This window comes from Gavialis gangeticus, unplaced genomic scaffold (genome assembly GCF_001723915.1).
Source record: "Gavialis gangeticus isolate Ggan-Ray unplaced genomic scaffold, GavGan_comp1, whole genome shotgun sequence".
Classification (NCBI taxonomy): Eukaryota; Metazoa; Chordata; order Crocodylia; family Gavialidae; genus Gavialis; species Gavialis gangeticus.
Window position 1 is genome coordinate 7,047,688 of NW_017729028.1, and position 19,488 is coordinate 7,067,175.

The 19,488-nt window shown below is 42.2% G+C and overlaps 2 protein-coding genes across 4 annotated transcripts in view; one reads left to right on the plus strand and one right to left on the minus strand.

Moving 5' to 3' along the window:
• Positions 1–484: 484 nt before the first annotated feature.
• Positions 485–13,381, plus strand: IAH1 (isoamyl acetate-hydrolyzing esterase 1 homolog). Of its 3 annotated transcripts, none has more exons than XM_019520733.1 (6): positions 665–747; positions 3,573–3,655; positions 4,179–4,327; positions 6,472–6,633; positions 12,135–12,253; positions 13,060–13,381. In XM_019520733.1, the coding sequence occupies exons 1-6, from the start codon at positions 673–675 to the stop codon at positions 13,240–13,242; spliced, it is 771 nt and encodes a 256-aa protein (XP_019376278.1). In that variant the 5' UTR covers positions 665–672; the 3' UTR covers positions 13,243–13,381. The 3 variants fall into 3 exon arrangements, with proteins under 3 accessions (XP_019376277.1, XP_019376278.1, XP_019376280.1); XM_019520735.1 differs by having other exon boundaries at positions 3,603–3,655; XM_019520732.1 differs by lacking the exon at positions 3,573–3,655 and having other exon boundaries at positions 485–747.
• A 1,105-nt stretch (positions 13,382–14,486) lies between these two features.
• Positions 14,487–19,488, minus strand: part of ADAM17 (ADAM metallopeptidase domain 17) — a 45,839-nt gene continuing 40,837 nt past the window's right edge. Inside the window, exons 18-19 of the mRNA XM_019520736.1 lie at positions 18,187–18,243; positions 14,487–16,137 (exon numbers count right to left, since the gene is read on the minus strand). Coding sequence (XP_019376281.1) covers positions 15,793–16,137; positions 18,187–18,243 — 402 coding nt within the window. The 3' untranslated portion in view covers positions 14,487–15,792. The remainder of the gene's footprint in view (positions 16,138–18,186; positions 18,244–19,488) is intronic.

The window sequence follows — 19,488 nt, forward strand, 5'->3', positions numbered from 1 at the left end:
CCCTTGGGCTGATTTCTGCTCTGGGACCGTGGGAGGATGCAGCCCTCTCATCAGCGAGGACGAGACTCCTGCTGGCGATGCCACCCTCGACGGCGCGTCCGAGAGTCGGTGCTAGCCGCCACCACGCACCGCTTGGGGCACGCGGCCCTGCCGGGACTAACGCACCTGGGCATCATGCCATCGGCACCGCACACCACGGGACCCTTCTAGAAGAGGGGAAATGAGGCATTTTCACAGGGCCTCGAAGCTGTAACTTTGCCCCCGACCCTTTCTTTTCCCGCTTGGCGGGGGGTGGGGGGCGCTGTCTGCGTCCTCCAGCAATTCAAGTTTGTGCAAAAGGCCAGCCTGCGCGGCGTCGGAGGGGAGCCGCTGGTTTTCCATGTTTTCCCGCCCCTCCCCCTCAGGGGTTTCCCGCAGAGGCGGAGCGGGCTCTACACATGCGCCGGACTCCTGCTCAAGACCGGCGGCAGTTGAACTTGGGCGGGGCTCGCGGGGAGGTCCCGCTCTGCGCATGCGCCACTCCAGCCCCGGGAGCAGCGCCGGTTGGGCTGGGCAGAGGGGCGGAGCGGGACAGGGGGTCCACCACTGCGCAGGCGCGGGGGGAGGGGGCGGGCAATGGTTGCGCGGGCGGCAGGCGGGCGCGTGTCGTCGGGGAGGTGCGGCGCGGCGGGGATGGCGGAGGTGGGCGCGTGTCGCCGGCTGTTGTCGTGGCCCCGCGTCCTCCTGTTCGGGGACTCCATCACCGAGGTACCCAGCCCCGCCGTCTCGGTGTGGGCTCCCCCCGGGAGCGGCGCCCTCTAGTCCCCGCTCCCCAGGGCAGCCCCAGCTCCGCACGAGCCCTTCCCGTGCTTTGCCGAGAGGCCGGCTGCTAAGGACGGAGCGCGCCGCTCTCAGCGCGGACGGGACCCGGAGCAGGACGTGCAGGGGGGTGGCGGGTGCTGGGAGGAGGACTCTCTGTCCTCCGAGGTTTTGGACAGAGCCTGATGTCGTTGGGGTTGGACTCGAGACACCCTCCGAGGTCTCTTCCAGACGCAGCTGGCCGTGACTCTAGGGGAGAGGGTCCCCTCGGGATGAGGCAGCTGTGGCTTTTCTGCATGAATCCCTGGGTGTGGAGTTGTAGAGAGGTCGGGCTGGAAGGGACCGCTGGCATCCCAAAAGCAGGATGGAAGAATGTATGAAAGGGTCGTGAACAAACTTTAAAAATGGGTTGTCCTTTAAAGGAGAAAAATGTGGAAAACCATGGCTTTTCCCTTGCAGGCTGGCAGAGCTCCAGCACACAAGGAGCCCCCCGTGCTCCCCACACACCCACCCCCTGCCGCACACACCGGGCACCTGTGAGCAGGGGGCAGTGGGTCAGGAGTGAGGGGCTGGGTGGGGACTGGCAGTCACTGTTTACAGTTGCATCCTGGTACAAACAAGGTTGAGAACCACTGTAAGCCAGTGATTCTCAGCCTTTTTTGTACCAGGACCCATTTGTAAACATCAACGGCCAGTCCTGTCTCAGTGCCTCTCACTCTCAACCCCCAGGTCCCAGCCCCCCAGTGTGTGGGGCAGCATGGAGGGGGCAAGCAGACCCTTGCAGACTGGAGCTCTGCCAGCCTGCAAGGGAAAAGCTACAGTTTCCCATGTTTTTCTCCTTTAAAGTAGAATCCATTTTTAAAGTGTGCTCGTGACCCTTTCATATATGCTTGCAACCCACTTTTGGGTTGTGATCCGTGGGTTGAGAAACACTGCTCTAATCCACAACCTGCGGCAGGATCATCCTTATCCAAACCATCTGCTACCAACATAATCTAAACTCTACACCAGACTACCATCCACCCTGATGCAACACAGACCTAGCACCCTAACGTGCTGCAGGTAAAGCAGGGGAACCACAGCAGGCAGTGTCCTACCTCTGTTAAATGTTATCAGTATCTGCTCAAGAGGTCCTGGGTGGAGGTTTCCAGAAGATGTGGCCTTTGACTGCCTTGTCCTTAGTGCCATTAGTTCTAGTGCAGCCTTCAAAAATAACATCTTCCACCCAGCTGTGTTGTGAGCCCTGCTTCATGGAGCCCAGGTCCCTGTGTTGGTGAGGTGGCAGAAGATTTAGGGCTGCTTTCTGCCCTGATGCAGGATGATGCTGGTGTGTCCAAAACCAGATTTAGTACCTAATCCTCTTTCAGCCTTTTGGGAGCTTTGTAATGGGATGAACTTTGTGAGAGCTCCTTTCTCGAGGAGTTCCAAAAACTCATCTCTCATCTGGAAGAACTCAGCTGTGACCAGAAAGAAATCTCTGTATTTGAGTCTGACGTCCTGTGTTGTCAGGTTGGCCAAAGCATTTAAAATAAGATATTGATAGAATTTTACTACCTAATCCAAACAGATATCTTCTGTTTTTTAAAGTTCAGCTTGTTTGTTATTTTTTAAACGTAAGCATTTCCCTGCAGTGTTTGAAACTCGGACACAGTGACATTGTGCTAGGATGCGAGAATCAGAAAAGAAAGACTTTAAATGGAAATGGAAGTGAACGCTCTAGTGGCACAGTCTGAAATGAATGACCAAACATAGACAGCATAAATACTAAAAAGTAACTACAATTCGTTTGTTTTGATAATCTAAGAAGTTATTAATAAAGATGGGCAGAGGCTAGGTAGCCGTAGCTTTTAAAATTAAGTTAATGGTTCTCTCCCCTATACAACTTGTCTTGCATAACTTTTGAGAGCTACTTATTGACTGGTCTGAAATGAAAGCACAAGGACCACATTTAGAAATTATCAAATAATACTTTGCATCACCCCATCATTACTAGGTACTTGATTCATGTAATCACTTAGGGCTCAATACTACACAGTTCTTGGGTAGATGGACTGAGATCAGTGATTGCTTTGACCCTGAGAAGACCACAGGATCCTTCTCACAATGTGCACTCCTCATACCAGCAGTGTTCGACCCCTGGCCCATGGGCTGAATCTAACCACCGGCATTGTCTGATCCAGCATGTGGGGCTCCTCACAGGTCTGAAAATTTGGTGGCAGGGGAATGGTGGTAACTCCTGGCTGCCAAATATCCAGACCTGTGGGGAGCCCTTGGCCCTGCCTACTAGATTGGGTGGCCCAGGGCTAGGCAGAGATAGTACCGGGCTTCAGGCCCTGATCCTGTGATGCAGGCCTAGGTGGGAGTGTCATGGGGCCTTAGGGCTTAGTCACCATGGATGGATGAGCTAAGATTGGGTGTGACTGGGCAGAGGCAGCACGGGGTCCAATTTGAGTGTGTGGGGCTTAATCCAGCTCTCAAACTGTCCCAAGGCTTCTCACCTGGCCCACAGGGCCAAAAGCTTGAACACCACCATCCTATGCTGTTTTGTAATACAGTAGCAAAAAGTATGTGCTGAGAGTGGAGAAATAAGTCTATTTGACCACTGTGAGGCTAGGATAAGGTCAACAGGTAAACTTTAAGGAATTGCTAGTGGCTTCCTCTTGAGAATGTGTTGGGACACAAAGGAAAAAAAGTCCATTAAGTGAGGATGGAGAAAATAAAACAGAGCAAAGAGGTGAGGTGCCATGCTGAACAGGAACCATTATTTGTTTTAGTTAGGCTCTAACTGTGTCCACTTCATTCAGGCTGCCTTTCAAGAAAACGGATGGGGAGCATCGCTTGCTCAGAAACTAGTCAGGTGAGACTTATCACATTTTGTGGTGTTATATGTAACTTACGGGATGAAAGAAAGCCCAACAGTTTCCTGCAGTGTAGATCATTTTCATTTTGAAAAAATGAGAACTTATTTATATTTGGATTTATAAAATAGCATGGAAGGTCTCAATATTTTGCCTCCGTGTGTTTTTCTGAAATCCTTGTTGAAATATATTGGAGAGCTTGGGTGAAAAATAGAAGAGAATTAAAAGAACAATGCCCTGATCCTGCCATCAAAGCTCTATGTATAGATCTTCATGCTCATGTGAATCCAGTTTCAGAATTCAAACTTTTATGTGTAAACTTGAATGCAGTACATATAGTTTATACATATACTATATAAATAGGAAATTATCATTTTGCAGTTGTACAGCATTTGTGAAATGTTGTTGATTTTTTTTTTTTATAAAAATTGAGAGCAGATATCGTGCCAAAATGTTTTAAAATGTCTAAATTGTGGTTCTTACTGGGGGGATTTTTTTTCTTGATACATGTGTTTATTTCAGAAAATGTGATGTTTTAAATCGTGGACTGTCAGGCTACAATACCAGATGGGCTAAACTAGTTCTTCCAAGATTGATCAGCAAAAGTTCTAATGCTGAAAACACAGTTGCAGTTACCATCTTCTTTGGAGCTAATGACAGCACTTTAAAAGGTAGGGCCCTTTTCTTTTCTTTTTTTTTCTGTGTTATTAGACATGGTGCGCTTTGTCTACACGATAAGCTAACTCTGCAGTAGCACGTCATAGCACCAACAGTGCTAATATGCTGCTGTACAGTGTTATTAGGCTACTGCATAGTAGCATCACATAAAAGGTATTCGCTGGCACTACTGCGCATAACTCCAGGTACTGTGCATAACTCCAGTGTAACTCTAGTTACTGTGCATTTACTTAGTACTTGATTATACAAGTATAATCAAGTACTAAATAAACGTGCAGTAACCAATGCAAAGTAGTGTCTCGTGTAGACGCGCCCAGTAGAACACACACATCTCCGGGTCCTAAGCATCGTTGTGTTCTTACAACATTTTTTTTAATAAGTTTACACTATTGTATTTTTAAGTATTGAAAGCATATGTATACCATTGCCTTTTGTTGTTCTCCTTGTACCCAAAGCATTCAGACATTTCGAAAGATGCAAATGGCAGTATTTAAGTAATAGATTTCCACTGACTCAGCATCTAACTGCTATCTTTGTGTTTGAAAATTGTCTTTGGCTGATGGAAGTGAGTTTGAAGGTTAGTGAAGACACAAGTTTCGTGGCCTTTATGTGCACCTAAAGGTGTGTGTACTGACAAGTATAAACATTCTAACCATCTTTGTAAAGGCAGTACATGAAGGGCCATCACTCTGTAGAGTTGTGAAACAATGCTGTAAAGTTATGAGAGATGCAGACAGAATCCATCATTTCCCCCCTTATTTTGGTGTATCTAGATACTTTATTAAATCTGCTGTTCTCTAACAACATCTTTAGGGAGCGGCTGACATCAGGTCTAAACTGTGGCAGTGACCATGTTGTGCACTGCTTAAAGGTTTATTTTAAATGTTTCTCATCGGCAGTCTCTTGCAGTTGAGGGTCATTGTCTGTCATGATTGTGTTATCTGTGGGTCTGAAGATGGCTAATGTGGCCTATCCAGGATCAACAGACTGTTGCAACTCGGGCAACCCTGCAGGGTGGGTGGCTCGGGTTTTTGATTCAACTGTGACATGCTGTTTCTGCTTCTCCCACTTTTCCATTTCCTGTTGTTGTTGTAAGGTTTCAAAATACAGCAGACTCCTTGCAGCATACTCTTCCTTAATTTGGGTTGGTCCTGGATGATAGTCTCCCACGAGCTGATGTCAGTGTTGCATTTTTTTCAAGTTGGCCTTGAGGATGTCCTTGAAGTGCTTTTCTAGTCATGTTTTGAAGCATCTTTTTCTACTTTTATTATTGCAAATCACCCTGACACTTTTTTCTGGCTATGTTTTTTTCTGTTAAGTCCTTGTAATGATTTGATTTTCTGTTACTAGAAAGCCTATGTGTTTGAGTGTTAGCCAGCCTTGTCTGGCACAGTTGTTAATTGGGAAGGAAGTTCTTTTAGTTTTTAGCATTTTCAGCCCCAGACGTTCATAAATCATGAGCCTGGTCCCTCAAGCTCCTGAGAGTCTCCTGATTTTTGAAATAGTGGGTTGTCATTTTATATATCTTTTGGCTTTTGAGCCTTTTGGTTGCATGTACTTCATAATTCTAAGCTTTTCTCTGCAGCCACAGTGGCTGGAAACTTTGAGTTTGATTTAAAAGCTGAGATGCTTATGCAGTATAATACCAATACCTGGTGTTCTACGGGCATGTTATATGAGCAAGTAACTGTGAGATAAATAAGAGTAGGGATTTACAGGGCATCAGCTCTTTTGTAGTACGTGCCTATGTATGTGTTTTTTCCCTGTTGTAAATAGCTAACTTGCTAAGGTCCAAGCACATGCATGGAGAGTAGAAATCCCCACCCTCCTTTACCTCATGGTAACTTGTCTGTATGCCAATGCTGTAAAAAAATAGAAAAAGTCACAAGACTAAAAAACAACAGAAGAGTTGGCAATAAGTTATTTTCCATCTTATTCCTGTAAGCTGCAAGTGCAAGTATTGAGCAAATGGCTGACATATTTTGGGTTTTGCTTTACGTTGTTTTTCCTATCACAATTTATATTTCACAGTTTATATAGAACTATATATTGAATATAAGTAAAATGCTCCTGTCCATATACTGTGTAAACAAGACCTTTAGTTGCAAATGAGAAGATAAATTTTCCCTCTCAACAGATGTGAATCCCAAGCAACATGTTCCCCTGGAAGAGTATGCTGAGAACTTAAAGAGCCTGGTACAATATCTGAAGTCTGTAGACATTACTGAAGACAGAATTATTTTGATAACGCCCCCTCCTCTTTATGAACCAGCTTGGGAAAAGGAGTGTATTGCCAAAGGTAAAAGGAATTCTCAGGTTCGGGCATTAAAAGGAAAGTGTGAGAGGAACTGTCCAAGTTGCTGACCACAGGCTGATGCGTGATTTGCTTTGTACCTCTGCCAGATGATATGTCTGTTCTCTGAGCCAGTAGAAAATGACTATTGGAACATCTTTGAAATGCCCCTCTGGAGCAAACTGATCTTTTAAAAGTGCAGTTTTGATTTGGCTGTGCATTATTACAACTGAAAGAAAAGGCTTCACTTTAAAAATATTAGGTTGGGTCCCAGAACTTTTCTTGTTTACATAAGAAATGGTGACTTGATAATAGTAAAACTCTTGGCTGTCGCATAAAATTGTAGAGGTGTCTTAGTTGGATTACTCCAAGCCTTAAATCTGTTCACAACGAGGAGAAGTGATGGCAATGCAGTACGTCGCAAATTGTCTGTTACAACGTAGTCATCAGGGTAAGCAGGAATATCCCACCCTACGTTTTATTTTTGAAAAATAATACCATGAGAGTGTAAAATTCTGACAATGCCAAGAAAGTGACGTCTGAGAAAAAGCAGAAAAGCATAAATCCTTGTGACTTTTCATTGTGAGCTTTAAACTAACTGTTACAATGGAGACATGACAGCACTGCTGATGTCTTGTTGGGGAGTCTTTCCAAGAGCTAATTCTCAGCAGTGTAACTAGCCACAGCTCCATTGACTGCAACTGTGACAGTTTACACGATCTAAAGGTCTGCCTTCCTTGTGCTCACATTTGTTTGGACAGCCTGTGCAGTGCCACGGTATTTGCACTTTGAAAAGACTTGCTGAGTTTGCCTTAGATAACTAAATAATACCTCAGCATTTACAGTGTTCCCTCGATTTCAGTGAATACCCAGGGGGATATTGCATGTGCTGAGGTAATGTTATTTAATTAGCTAAGACAAAATTGGAAAGTTTTGAAGAGAATCATGTATATAAATTGCAAGCTGATGGATTCTTTTTATCCCCTAAGGACAATAGTTCCATAGAATAGTTCCCTCCCTACTCTGCCCTGACACAGTAATGTATGACTCCTCAATTTATAACTCTTTGTATAAAGCTTTCTATCATTGTATGCAGATTCCTAGCTTTTCAGCAGGCAGTTGTGCAGATAAGATTTAGATGAATGCATCTGTGCATTGGTAGTCATAGACCATACATTAGCGGTCTGTTCTGCCTTGCATTTCGTGTGTGCAAAAATAGAAGAGATGAAGATAGATCAGTAAATAAGCGAGAAATATAACACCCTGTACTGTACAAAAGATATTGACTCGTTGGCGTTAGGAAGATGCTTCTACCAGAGGCATGTTACTGAATAACTGTTGATGTGCGATTTTATAGCTCGCTGAAATATCTAGTACGTTGACTGCTAGGGACAAGGGCAAAAGTACTGGACTTCATGGTCTTTTAGTCAGGTTCAGTAGGGCAATTCCTGTATTTCTGTTGCGGATGAGAGAGAGTCCTAGGTTTAAGTATCAACTTTAAACAGATAAAAAGTTAATACTTGCAGCATTTTCATTCCATTATTATAGCAACACTTTGCCCATCTGGATTTTTTAAATAGTAGGTTATGTTTGACCCGTCTTTCCTTGTCACTGTGCTTTGCTGACATGTGGGAGTGCAGCTTTTGTCTTGCTTTCAAATACAGGGTCTTCGTAAATTCCTTGTGCACTTTAAAACTTTAATAACTTAGGTTGCAGGTATGATAGAAACAATCCATAAACAGCATTGAAAAGCAAATTTATTAAAGTTTTAGGACAGCTAGAGTACACAATGCTAGACTTCAACATAACCACCATCCATCATGATACAGTGGTCAATCTGATCTTCCAACTCCTTGAAAATGTTTCACAGTTGCTCTTGAGGTACTACACTAATTGCATTGGTGATCCCAGCCCTAAATTCCAGCAAAGAATGTGGTTTTGACAAGTAAACTACACTTTTAACATGTCCCCATAAAAATAAGTCCAACGGCGACAGGTCAGGTGAACGAGGTGGCCAAGCATTTGGTCCACCTCTGCCTATCCACTTCTCTGGGAAAACATCATTTAGGAACTGTTGTACATTCAGAGCGTAGTGGCACAGAGCTCCATCTTAGTTGAGAACAAATTCTTTATTACTTGTGTATTCTAGCATTGTATATTCTAGTTGTCCGAAAACTGTAATAAATTTGCTTTCAAATGCTGTTTACAGATTGTTTCTATTGTACCTGCAACCTAAGTTATTAAACTTTAGAAGGACTTTATGAAGACCATGTATTGTTTTTTTAAGTGTGGTGGTTTCCAAAAAATTAAAAGATGGCTTTGTTTATAAAAAGGCCATATTTATTAAAAACCTTTGCAGTTTAATGTTGCTCTGTGCCTCAGTTGCTTGGATAAAGAGGAACAATTGAACTCAGTATCCGGAGGAGAAAAAGACCCAAGATCTTTTAATTGTTTAAAACAGCAAAGTTTAAATCATTATCTATATCATTGAAATCCATATTTGAGTTAATGGGTATTGGGGAACAGAATTATTTTCACTGGAATGCCAAGAAGACCTAGTCGCATGTCAGCACCCCATTGTTATAGGTGCTGTTCATACATAGAAGAAAAAGATCTTGCATGCTTGCAGAGAGCTTCTAATCAACCTAAGTGGTGTATCACAGCACCAGCAGCCTGGCTTGTTTGTAGATACCAGGGCAAAGGGACCTAAAGAAGGATCATGTTTATGAGGAACTCCTCAAGCATGAGCGGCAGAACAAGAGAAAGCACAAAGCTGCTAGTCTGAAAATGTATCAAGGCTGGTATTATGGGCCAAATTCAAGGAGGGGAAAAAATCAATAGTCAATGACATTTCAGTAGTGAATGCTAGATGATGGTAGGGTAGGGGATAGGCTCTGAAGGGTTTTGAAAGTAAAAGCATGCAGCTTAGGTTTGATTCAGTTGAGAAGAGAGCAGTGGACAGATGCAAAAGAAGATAACGTTTTCCAAGTGATGGTCTAAGAGATTGTTCTTTTCAGTGGCTTTCTGAATAGATATGAACACGGTAAGATTGCATTTGTCAAGACCAGAGAAAAGGAATAATCTTGATACATGATAATGAAAGCTTAAGCCCTATGGATAAATAGAAAAGGTTATATCTAAGAGATGTTATGCAAAAACAACAGACCAGATTGAGGCATGACAAGCCTATATGCAAAAACCAAGAGAAGTCAGTGCAGCAGAATGTAGGTCTGAGTGATAAACAAGACATCAGTGCTATGTACTGTCATTAATACAGTAGATGCATGGGAAGGGGAAGATGATAGTAAGAGCTCTGTTTTAGTGACACTGGATTTGAGGTAGGTGTTGACACCACATCTAAGTTGTCAGAGACAATTTGAGATTTTACTTTTGACAGGAGACACATTCACAGCTCAGAGCCATTCACAGAAATTATGTTTGAGTTTGTCTGGTACAGCAGATTCAGCTCGGTTTAGCAGACAAAAAGAAAAGAACCAAAGGCAGAGCTCTAAGACCGTCACCCCATCCCACAAAAAAATGGAAAAACATGCTGAAGAAGCAATTAGAGAGGCAGAAAAGAAACCAGAAGGTGGAATCACAGAAAGCAAAGCACAGAGGATTTTGTTGAAGGAGGCTGATCAAGAAGAATGAAGATGGAGTACTGGCTCTGAGTTTTGTCGTGGAAGCAGTCAGACTCTCTGGCAGGAATAGTTTTCATGGAGTGTAAGGAGTGGGCATGGATCTCCAGACAGTGTTTGAGCATGATGGAATGGAAAAGGGTGGTGGTTGAAAGCAAAAGGAGTCAAGCATGTAAGTGTTGTGTTGCTTTTTAAAGATGGGAGAGGCTAAAGTATATATTTTGATGGGAAAGAGCCAGAGATTTAAAGAAGAACAGAATGGGTGAGAGGGAGTTCAGGGGATGGGATCCGATAGGGACACAAGGACAAATGGAAGAGAAACTTCTGCCCTGGAACAGGTGAGAAGGAGGGAAAGGGAAGGCAAACCAAGGTTAGGGTTGCTGAGGTGGTATTATGTCATTATGCTTCTAGATGGACTCAACCATATCCTGTGTACAGAGAGAAGTAGAAGAACATTTGAGGAGTGAGTCAAAGGTGGAGAAAGATAGCTGGGGTTAATGGGTATAGTATTCAGTTAATTTAGAAAAATAGTTATTTTTCTAGGAAGTTGGCAGACCTGAAAGAGAAGAAAATGGCTGTATAGTGGAGGCCCTAGTCATTTTTATTCTGGAGGAGTTCTGTAGCAGGAGTGCATGTTATAGAGAGTAGCATTGACTTTGTAATGGCAGAGACGAGCCAGAGAGTTAAGGCTGTGCTTTTGTCTGCCCTTATCAGTGGAAGAATTGGGGGAGAGGGCTAAGAGCAAACAAGAAATTATCAACACTAATGAATTGCAGAAGCCCTGGAAAAGCTAAGTGACAGAGCCTGAAGAGACCAAGTGATGGTCAGAGAAGAGGATTTCAGCAAGAGAGATCTGCCTTTGATGCCTACCAAGTCAAGTGCATGGCTATTTTTGACCTGTTGGAAAGCTGAACCAAGGCAGCAGGTTGAACAGTGTGGATACAGGTAGTTTAGGGTTTGGATGGGTCATCATCAATTAGAAAGTCACTGAGGTTGAAGAGTGGAATATTGTGAAGGGAGGAAAGCTCATGAGGAAGAGTGGGGTGGACAGCGATGGCAGCATGGGGATGGAGAGAGATAGTGTATCATTTGAAAGAGAGTTGGAAGGGTTTAATGCAGGGGCAGGCAAAATGTGGCCTGGGGGCCAGATGTGGCCCACCAGGCCATTCTATCCAGCTCATGGGGCCCCTAAAAAGTTCAGAAAATTAATATTAATCTGCCCTGGGCTGCTTGTCACGCAGCCCTCGATGGCTTGCCAAAATGCAAGAAGCAGCCCTCTGCCCAAGATAATTGCCCGCCTCTGGTTTAGTGACTTGATACAAGCCCCTTTCTAAAAAGTCTTTCACTTTAATACTTCGTATATTGAGCATCAGAGTTTCTGTAAAACTAAGGATTCTGAGAGAGTAGCTGATCTCTAATAATTTGCTCATAAATACAGTCTTATTTCAGGATCTCAAAAGTATTTTACAAAGGGAATACTAGGGTTAAAAAAAGAGATCAGAATGACCTGTCTGATGTTACTGGGAAGTAAGTAAGAGAGTTGTGGACCTGTTCTCTTAATTCTGTCCCGTGCTCTAGCAGCATAAGTGCGCATGCAGTTTTATGCAAATCAGGTAAATTCGATGCACTTAAGAGCTGTACAAAAGTCTGCCATTGCCTCTTGATTTCAGCACCTGCACTTGCTAAATTAAAGCACGTTGAAATGAAACCTGAGGCTGACATGAGGACTTAAGAGATTAAAATGGATTTAGCTTTGTGTTAGTTTGTGAGGTTGCATCTTATGCTTTGAAGTCAGTAAATAAAAATCATGCAAGATAAACAGTGTAACCATCCAATTGTTTTCAGTAATATTTTCTTGATTTTTAACAGGTGACAAATTAAACCGTCTCAATTCCACCACTGGGGAATATGCCAAGACGTGTGTTCAAGTAGCTAAGGAGTGTGGGACTGATGTAATTGATCTGTGGACACTTATGCAAAGGAATAAGGTAAGGTACAGAAAAAGATTTTTACAAAATGTCTGGCTTGTGCAAAGCAGTGTGTAGCACAGTGCTTGGGGAGGCAGTTGACCCACTTCTGCAGAGATGAAACAAGGAACCATTATAGATTACACTTTTATGGGAAAATATCTGAAATCAGAAAACTTCATACTGGGCTAGAAGCAAACTTAAGGGTGATGCGTCTCAATACACCCCAAATATTCAGCTTGGTTAGCAGACAATACACAGCTGGACTAAAGGTAAATGATTTACTGCATAGATTTCTGTGAAGTAGATTACCGGGCAGAAATTGCACCACTTACTGTGCTTGTATGCATAGTTTCATGATTGGCTCTTTTGCAGTGCAGCTGGATGAACACCACCAGCATATTGAAGCCAATCTCCATAAGTGCAGACCCCCTAAGCAACTCTTAATCTAAACATTGTGACCAAATCTGCAAAAGAGCTGGGTTTTTTTTCTGTGGCTTGAAAATGTGATCCCTTACTCTGCTCACATTTGGAAGCCAGTTTGAACCTTTGTGAAAAATCTTAAACAATAGTAGACAATAATACTACTGGCTAGGACCTCTTCTTGAAGCAGTGCTATAGATCTTTTATACTTTTCTTATGTTTTGCCTCTGATTTGGATAAATGTACTGTAGGTTTTGTCCTTTGGGATCCTGGAATAATTTTAGAACCAGAATGGATCAACCTGTATTTACTGGCCAATTTATTTTGAAATACCATGAAATTAGCTGTTAGGGCCTTCTATATAAATTTTTAAAAAATTAACATGTTTTTAATCTCCTTTACAGGATTTCTCTTCCTATTTATCTGATGGGCTTCATTTATCAGCAGAGGGAAATAATTTTTTAGCAACCCAGCTTTGGTCCTGGCTAGAAAATAAAATATCTGCATTGCCTTTGCTGTTTCCGTACTGGCGTGATGTAGATCATCTGAATCCTGAAGGTAGCCTTCTAGGAACTCCTGCTCATTGAATTACCTATTTCTTAAACAGATGGAGTTCTGTCCATCAGGCTTATTTTCTGTGGTTTATAGTCAGACAGGAGAATAGTTTTAATATTTTCTGATTTCTAGAGATTGTTTTTGGAAAAATAAAGTTACTTTTAGATCTTCCAATGCATCTGTTTGAAATTATGTTCAGTAGCTGACAAATCAAGATTAAATTTAGATAATTTATTAAAGTGTCAGACGCTTCTGAAACTTTTTGGCTGGACAGCATATTTCAAATGTAAATTTCACACCCTTCCCACTGTAACCATGGAACTTCACTGTTTCTGCAAATGATGCTTTCAGAAACTTTCACTAATGTAGAATGCAAGATATGCATCAAGAACCTTACTTGCCTTTAAATTCTTTGCCTCTTGCAACTTTAGATTCATTTCTGTTAGAAACTCTTAACTAGAAATCATCTATATGTACTCATTGAAGGGCATCTTCCTAGAGCAGTGATCTCCAAACTTTATGGTGAGGATCACTTTTGTAAGTAAAGGGCACTCCAGGATTTACTGCCCCCACCCCTCTGGCCAAGTTGTCTGGGCTCTGACCCAACTTGCCTGGCTCATGTACACTTGAGATCGACTGGTTGGTGACTGCTGTCCTTGAGGTTTTGAAACAAACAGTTCCTTTCCTATAGGCAGGCAACAGTTAAAGTCTGAAGATGCAAAGTCAAGCACTCAACAACCCAGTATCTTTACAAAGAAGGCAGATGTCATTACTTTCTAGGTCTTACATGTTCCTGTTAGTCATTTTGCTCAAGAGAGGGGAAAATATAAGCCCATGTTTTCTTAAATCTATGAGGAAAGAATTTTGGGTTTTTTTTTTTTAATTTACTGTATAAAAAGACCATGGTCCATTATATATACCAGGCCTAGGATAAAATAATAAAACCTTTAATTATTTATAAAATCATAGAAAATTAGGGCTGGAAGAGACCTCAGGAGGTCATAGCAAGGGAGACTTCTTAGTATTTAATTAACTATAGTTACATAACTAGAGTGGTTACCTCCAGTTTTAAGAACAGGTTAGGCCTCAATATTTTATCGTGCTGCCAAGGCAGGAATTAATTAGTTGATTGCTTGAGCGGTCTTCAAGAAATACCCTGGTTGTATACTGAAGGATTAGTGCTGTGTAATAGCTTAAATTAGAGACATGGCCATTTGCTACTTACAAAGGTTTCTGAGTAAGTGTTGTGTACAAGTCTCATTGAAAGAAAGAGTCATTCTGTTAAAAAAGCTTTTATTTTTACATTGTACTGAGAGTTGAATCAACTCCTCTCACAAAGTTTACCACTGCTTATCAAATCCAAAAACCAGTGTAACTAAAAATAACATGGCTGGTTAAAGATAGGAATACCATAAGGCACAAGTTCAAGTATTAGTGTAACAAGAATCTTAGAAACATTTCTTTGTCACAGGTTTCATTAACTGCCATCAAATTTATGTTTCTCTCTCTAAAATTGGCAAGCCTTGATTTTTCAGAGTTTACATTCGAGCTAAAATTAATGATTTTTTGAATAACCAGAACTGATGCACTAAGTATACTATTTTTTTTCAATGAAGCATTATATGGATCCTTTTAAGAACTAACTTTTAAGTTTCTTGGCAACAGACTTATGTATAGAAATTTGAATCAAAGAAAATGATTTCACACTGAACCTCAGTTAAAACCTGGGCCTAAGCTTTCTCCGCTTATCCTAGATAAGAGTGTGCCTTGTTTACCATTACAGATAAGAACTGTAATTCAGACTGAGAAGACTTGCAAGTAAATGGTTTTTATGCAATGGAAGTAATGAAATGTAAACAAGTTGCAACTGAAAACAGCTTTCAGACAATGGGGATATTTTCAGTGAATTATACCAGATTTTCATTGCTGTGCAATTTCTGTTGGTTTTTAAATGGAAGCCATGCAGTGAAAACCTTGTACAACTCAGTGTGCATCTGTTGTATTTGTCATACTCCAGTAAGATGCATTTTAAGAAACAAAAATTTCATTGCACTCGTCCTTTGTTCTCCAAACAAAAAAATACTTTATACTGCTTCAAGTTGAGCTTACAGGTACTTAAACTGCTCTAGGCTCTGGAGGAAGAGACATTTTTTTTCTGTTTTCTTAAAAAGAAAAAAAAAACCCAATGCTTTTGTGTGTCAGTGCTGTTCAACTACAAAAAGTTAAATTATAAAAATGCTAATATACACAGTCTAATATCCAGCAGGATATTTATTCCATTTTACACCACAGGTTGAAGGAAATGTTAGAGATTGAGAGGGGAGGAAGAAAAGCCAAACTGAAAAAAAAAAAAACTAGTTTTAGTCTGAATTTTGTTTCCAAAAAAGACAGAACTTTCTAGAAACTTAATTTAAGGAAGGTCATACACATGACCAGCATCTGCAATAGGTCACTTCCTTATTTCTTCTATTTCCTCTCAGACATATATACATAGATCTATATTTATAGAAATGAAATGGTTTTAGATCAAACAGATGAATTTTTTGCACACAGGAGTCTCAGGTTTGGAAGGCAGCACGACACTAGCATTCCGTCTCTTTGCTGTCCACTCGATTTTGACGTTGCAGTTTAAAAGATGAAGCTTTCTCACTCCTGGTGACAGGATGGTCTGTAAGGTCCTCAAAAGATTTGGCAGCTGAGCTGCTATTTGGGAAAGGGTCCTTTTCAAACACATCTTCATCTATGTGAGAGTCAGTACTTGGGTCTTCCTGAATAGTATCCATTCTTTGGTGGTCCTGTTTTGGTGCTGTGGCAACTGGAGGCATCACCATGACTGGCTGCAGTGGCTGATGCCGACTTGTGGACTGTGCAGCAGGCTTGATAATTCGCACAGAGGCAGAGTCCATGCTGCTGAGCATTTCAACGTTCTGCAAGATACAAGCAACTGAGTCAGGTGGGAATGACAGGAGCGTGTGGGAGGGAGAAGCAAAGTTTCAACAACTCAGGAAATAAGTAAGCCGTTGGTTTGGGGCCACCTACTTGAAGAAACAAAAGCTTTAAAGAGATGTCCCAATGTTACTGTTTCAAACCACAGTCCAGAGTTGGCCTCCTTTAGTTCAGCTGATTGCACTTTTGCCATATAAATTTTCTTGTACCAGTTTAGATGATCGCTAAGGCTGTTCAGCATTTTCACCTGTGCTGCTGCAGGTCTTGTGTGCAGTAGTCTACTGTCACTCTATAAAGCAATGGAGGAAGTGGGCGGGCAGGGGGAGCTGCATGTCCAACACAGCTGGCTACTCAACCGTTATATTTTGGACCCAACCAAGCAAAATGTAAATTAAACTCTTTTGTCTTAAGTCTGGGCTAGGAGGAGAGAGTGGCCTGCTGCAACTTAATTCAGATTGGACTGAGATGCTGCTAGGGAAGAAAAGTAAAGCGATGGCAGAAAGCATCAAGCTCCTTTACATAAGATTCAGCCTACCCTTTTGTTGTTCAAGTTTGCATCCTGCAGGGTTCTCAGTGTTCTGATATGTTCAAACAGCAACACTAGCCACAGATTTGTTGGTTAAACCGCTGCGATAACCTAGTCCAATCTTGCATGGAAGTCAAGAGTGCCATACCCTGTGCTAACTTCAACAGCAAATACCACGGAAGGAGTTGAATTGGAGCGTAATGCAGAGGAGCAGGGGGAAATCATTTCTGCTGCAATGGAAAACTTATGGCAGGACTGGGCAGAGTAAGTTGCTCCAACAATTAAGAGGAGGTGGACAAACAGGCTGAGAGAAATGAAGTAGTTTTCCCCAAATTGCACTGCAGATCAGTGGTAGAGCCAGGGTTAGGACAAAGGCCCCTCAGTCTCACATTAGTACCACATGCACTGGCCTCTTTCTGCCAAGGCAGAAAATTGTGCCTCTGCTATGGTTGAGTCAATGTCTGCCATATGGAGAAAACTTCAGCTGTGCCTACAGGACCTCAAGTTTCAGCTGCATTTCCTGTAAAGGCACATAGCACTTCTGCTCTGACATTGTACCAGCTTCCAGCCATTTCCAGAAGGACACTAAACAATTAGGACCCTTCTCTGAGGCCTGTCCCTATGCCCATTAAATGCTTTGGCAGTAAAGACCAGCCAAGAGCACTTTGGTTTGTGCAGGAGGGAAGTAGAGGCAGGGCAATCTCCAGCAGTTCTGGTCTCTGCAATGCACTTCCCTCTCTGGTTGTATAGGAAACAGATGGGGGAACATTTTGAATCCTTGGATGCTCATCTTATGGTAATGGGGCTTTTAAAAAAATTTTTAAATACGATTAGGCATCCAAAACACTGACATACAAATGAAAGGGTGCCAGTTTATCATCCTGACCAGCAGAACTGGCAGGAAGTGTCATTGCCCAAAAACTGACAGATCCATCAGCATGGCAGAATTTCTGGTGACCCACTAGAAGTAGCTCAAGAACTTCAGTAAAACGGTATGTACTGAATTAAAAACATCCAGCCCCTGAAAGCTATTCTGATCAGAGGGGGTAGGAGACCTATTCAGTAAGTGACATTCTGGTAAAGTCCAAAGTCATTTGATTAACACTTCCGCTTCTAAAATCCCTCAGGCAAGCACAGCCAATTAAGGGTCAAATGTTTAGTGGGTAAGATATTGAGTTCCAGCCTGGGTGCAGCATTCAAACAGACACTTGCCACAGGGACCTGCGCTTCCTACACTGAATGCTGTGGGCAGCATGAGAGTGATAGAGTCATGCCCTCTGATGGGAAGGGGAAGCAGAAGCCATGGTATTTCATTTGTTAAAAAAGCCAACATTCATACTGGAACATACATCTCCCAACTTGTTTCATTTCTGTGTCCAGGATGCCCAAGGCTGGCTTAGAGAACAGTTCATTTCAACCCACCCCACTGAGGTGTATTTTCAGATCTAGCTTTTTGCAAAAACTTATTGTTGAACAGAGTGCCACTTGCAATCGGGAAACTTACACTGGGGCAAAAGAGAGATTTTGTGTTCTCCTCATACTGCTTATCCAATTTCTTGTCCTACAAAGACAAAATAAAAGCAGAAAAGTTCATTCTGTATCACTAGGTTCAGCTCAGTTTCCCCATCCTGTTCCCTCCACATTCAAATACTCTCCCAGGAAATCGCCTCCCCAGTCTCACTCCATAGCTAGAGTTGCCCCAGCACAGAAGTAACAGAGCAGTAGACTCCTTTTCAAATGTGTAACAACTCCCACAAAAGTACATCTCTAGAGAACCTCTTCTGCAGAAAGCCAGCTCCAAAATATTCCTAATTGTAACAATTCAAGCGATGAAACAAGCTGCCTGTGGAAGTCACAGAATCTTTTACCAGAGCAGAGGTTCCTAAACTTTTCTTATTGCATATCCCCTTTCAGATTTACCAGCTGCCTGCAAACCCTTACCAGCACACGTCTTATACTTTAACCCCTTAAATGTCAATTATTAGTATAACGAAAGCTAAATCTGCCATTACACAATTTTTTCCACGTGTCCCCCAGAGATGTCTTGCATACCAGTTTGGGAACCCTGCACTGGAAGTTTTCAAGACAAGGCTTGGATAGTTTAGGAACAGTGAACTGCATCTGTGTAGTGCAGTGGTTCTCAACCTTTCTAAACTCAAGGCAGCCCTTGGAAAATGCCAGCCTTACTTTTCACTCATTTTTGGCTACAGAAAAATAGACCAATTCTGCATTGCAAAGAACCCAGAAAGACTACAGCAGGGAAGAATGTTTTTAAATGCGATGGATTCCTATTTGAAGTCTCTGAGATCATCTTGCAAAGCATGCTTGCACACCTGACAAAGTACACTACACAGCACCTCGAAAAAATCATGACACTCCAGAGTCCTAAACACCCTGGCTGGGAATCACTAGTGTAGGGGAGTGGACTACACACCCTTGAATTCTCTGCAAGTATCCCTCAAGGGACACAAATCCATGCTTCAGTTGTGTTTCAACAACTGACTTATGGGTCTTCCAAGTGGTAACTTAAAACCTATGAATATATCTTCACAGACTTAAACTGTAGAGAATTCCACAGCAACATTTAGGATACCACAGTATTTGATGGATTTTCCCTCAAAACTTTATTTGAATGCCTATCAAGATTTAAAATTCCCTGATGATTGGACCAAACTGCATATTCCAAGTCTGTCATCTAGGGACAAGCTAGATGGTTCTGACAAACAAATTGTTTTGGTGTCTGAAGTGAGCTTTCACCCCGTCTGATCTGATTCTATAATCTCAGGTTAAGTTAAGGCTTCAGGTT

Excerpts from the sequence above, each read along its gene's own strand:
- IAH1 (XM_019520732.1), top strand. The coding sequence starts at position 512 with ATGCGCCACTCCAGCCCCGGGAGCAGCGCCGGTTGGGCTGGGCAGAGG. Across the intron at positions 6,634-12,134 it reads AAAGGAGTGTATTGCCAAAG|GTGACAAATTAAACCGTCTC; the intron begins GTAAAAGGAATT and ends GATTTTTAACAG. Across the intron at positions 12,254-13,059 it reads CACTTATGCAAAGGAATAAG|GATTTCTCTTCCTATTTATC; the intron begins GTAAGGTACAGA and ends TCTCCTTTACAG.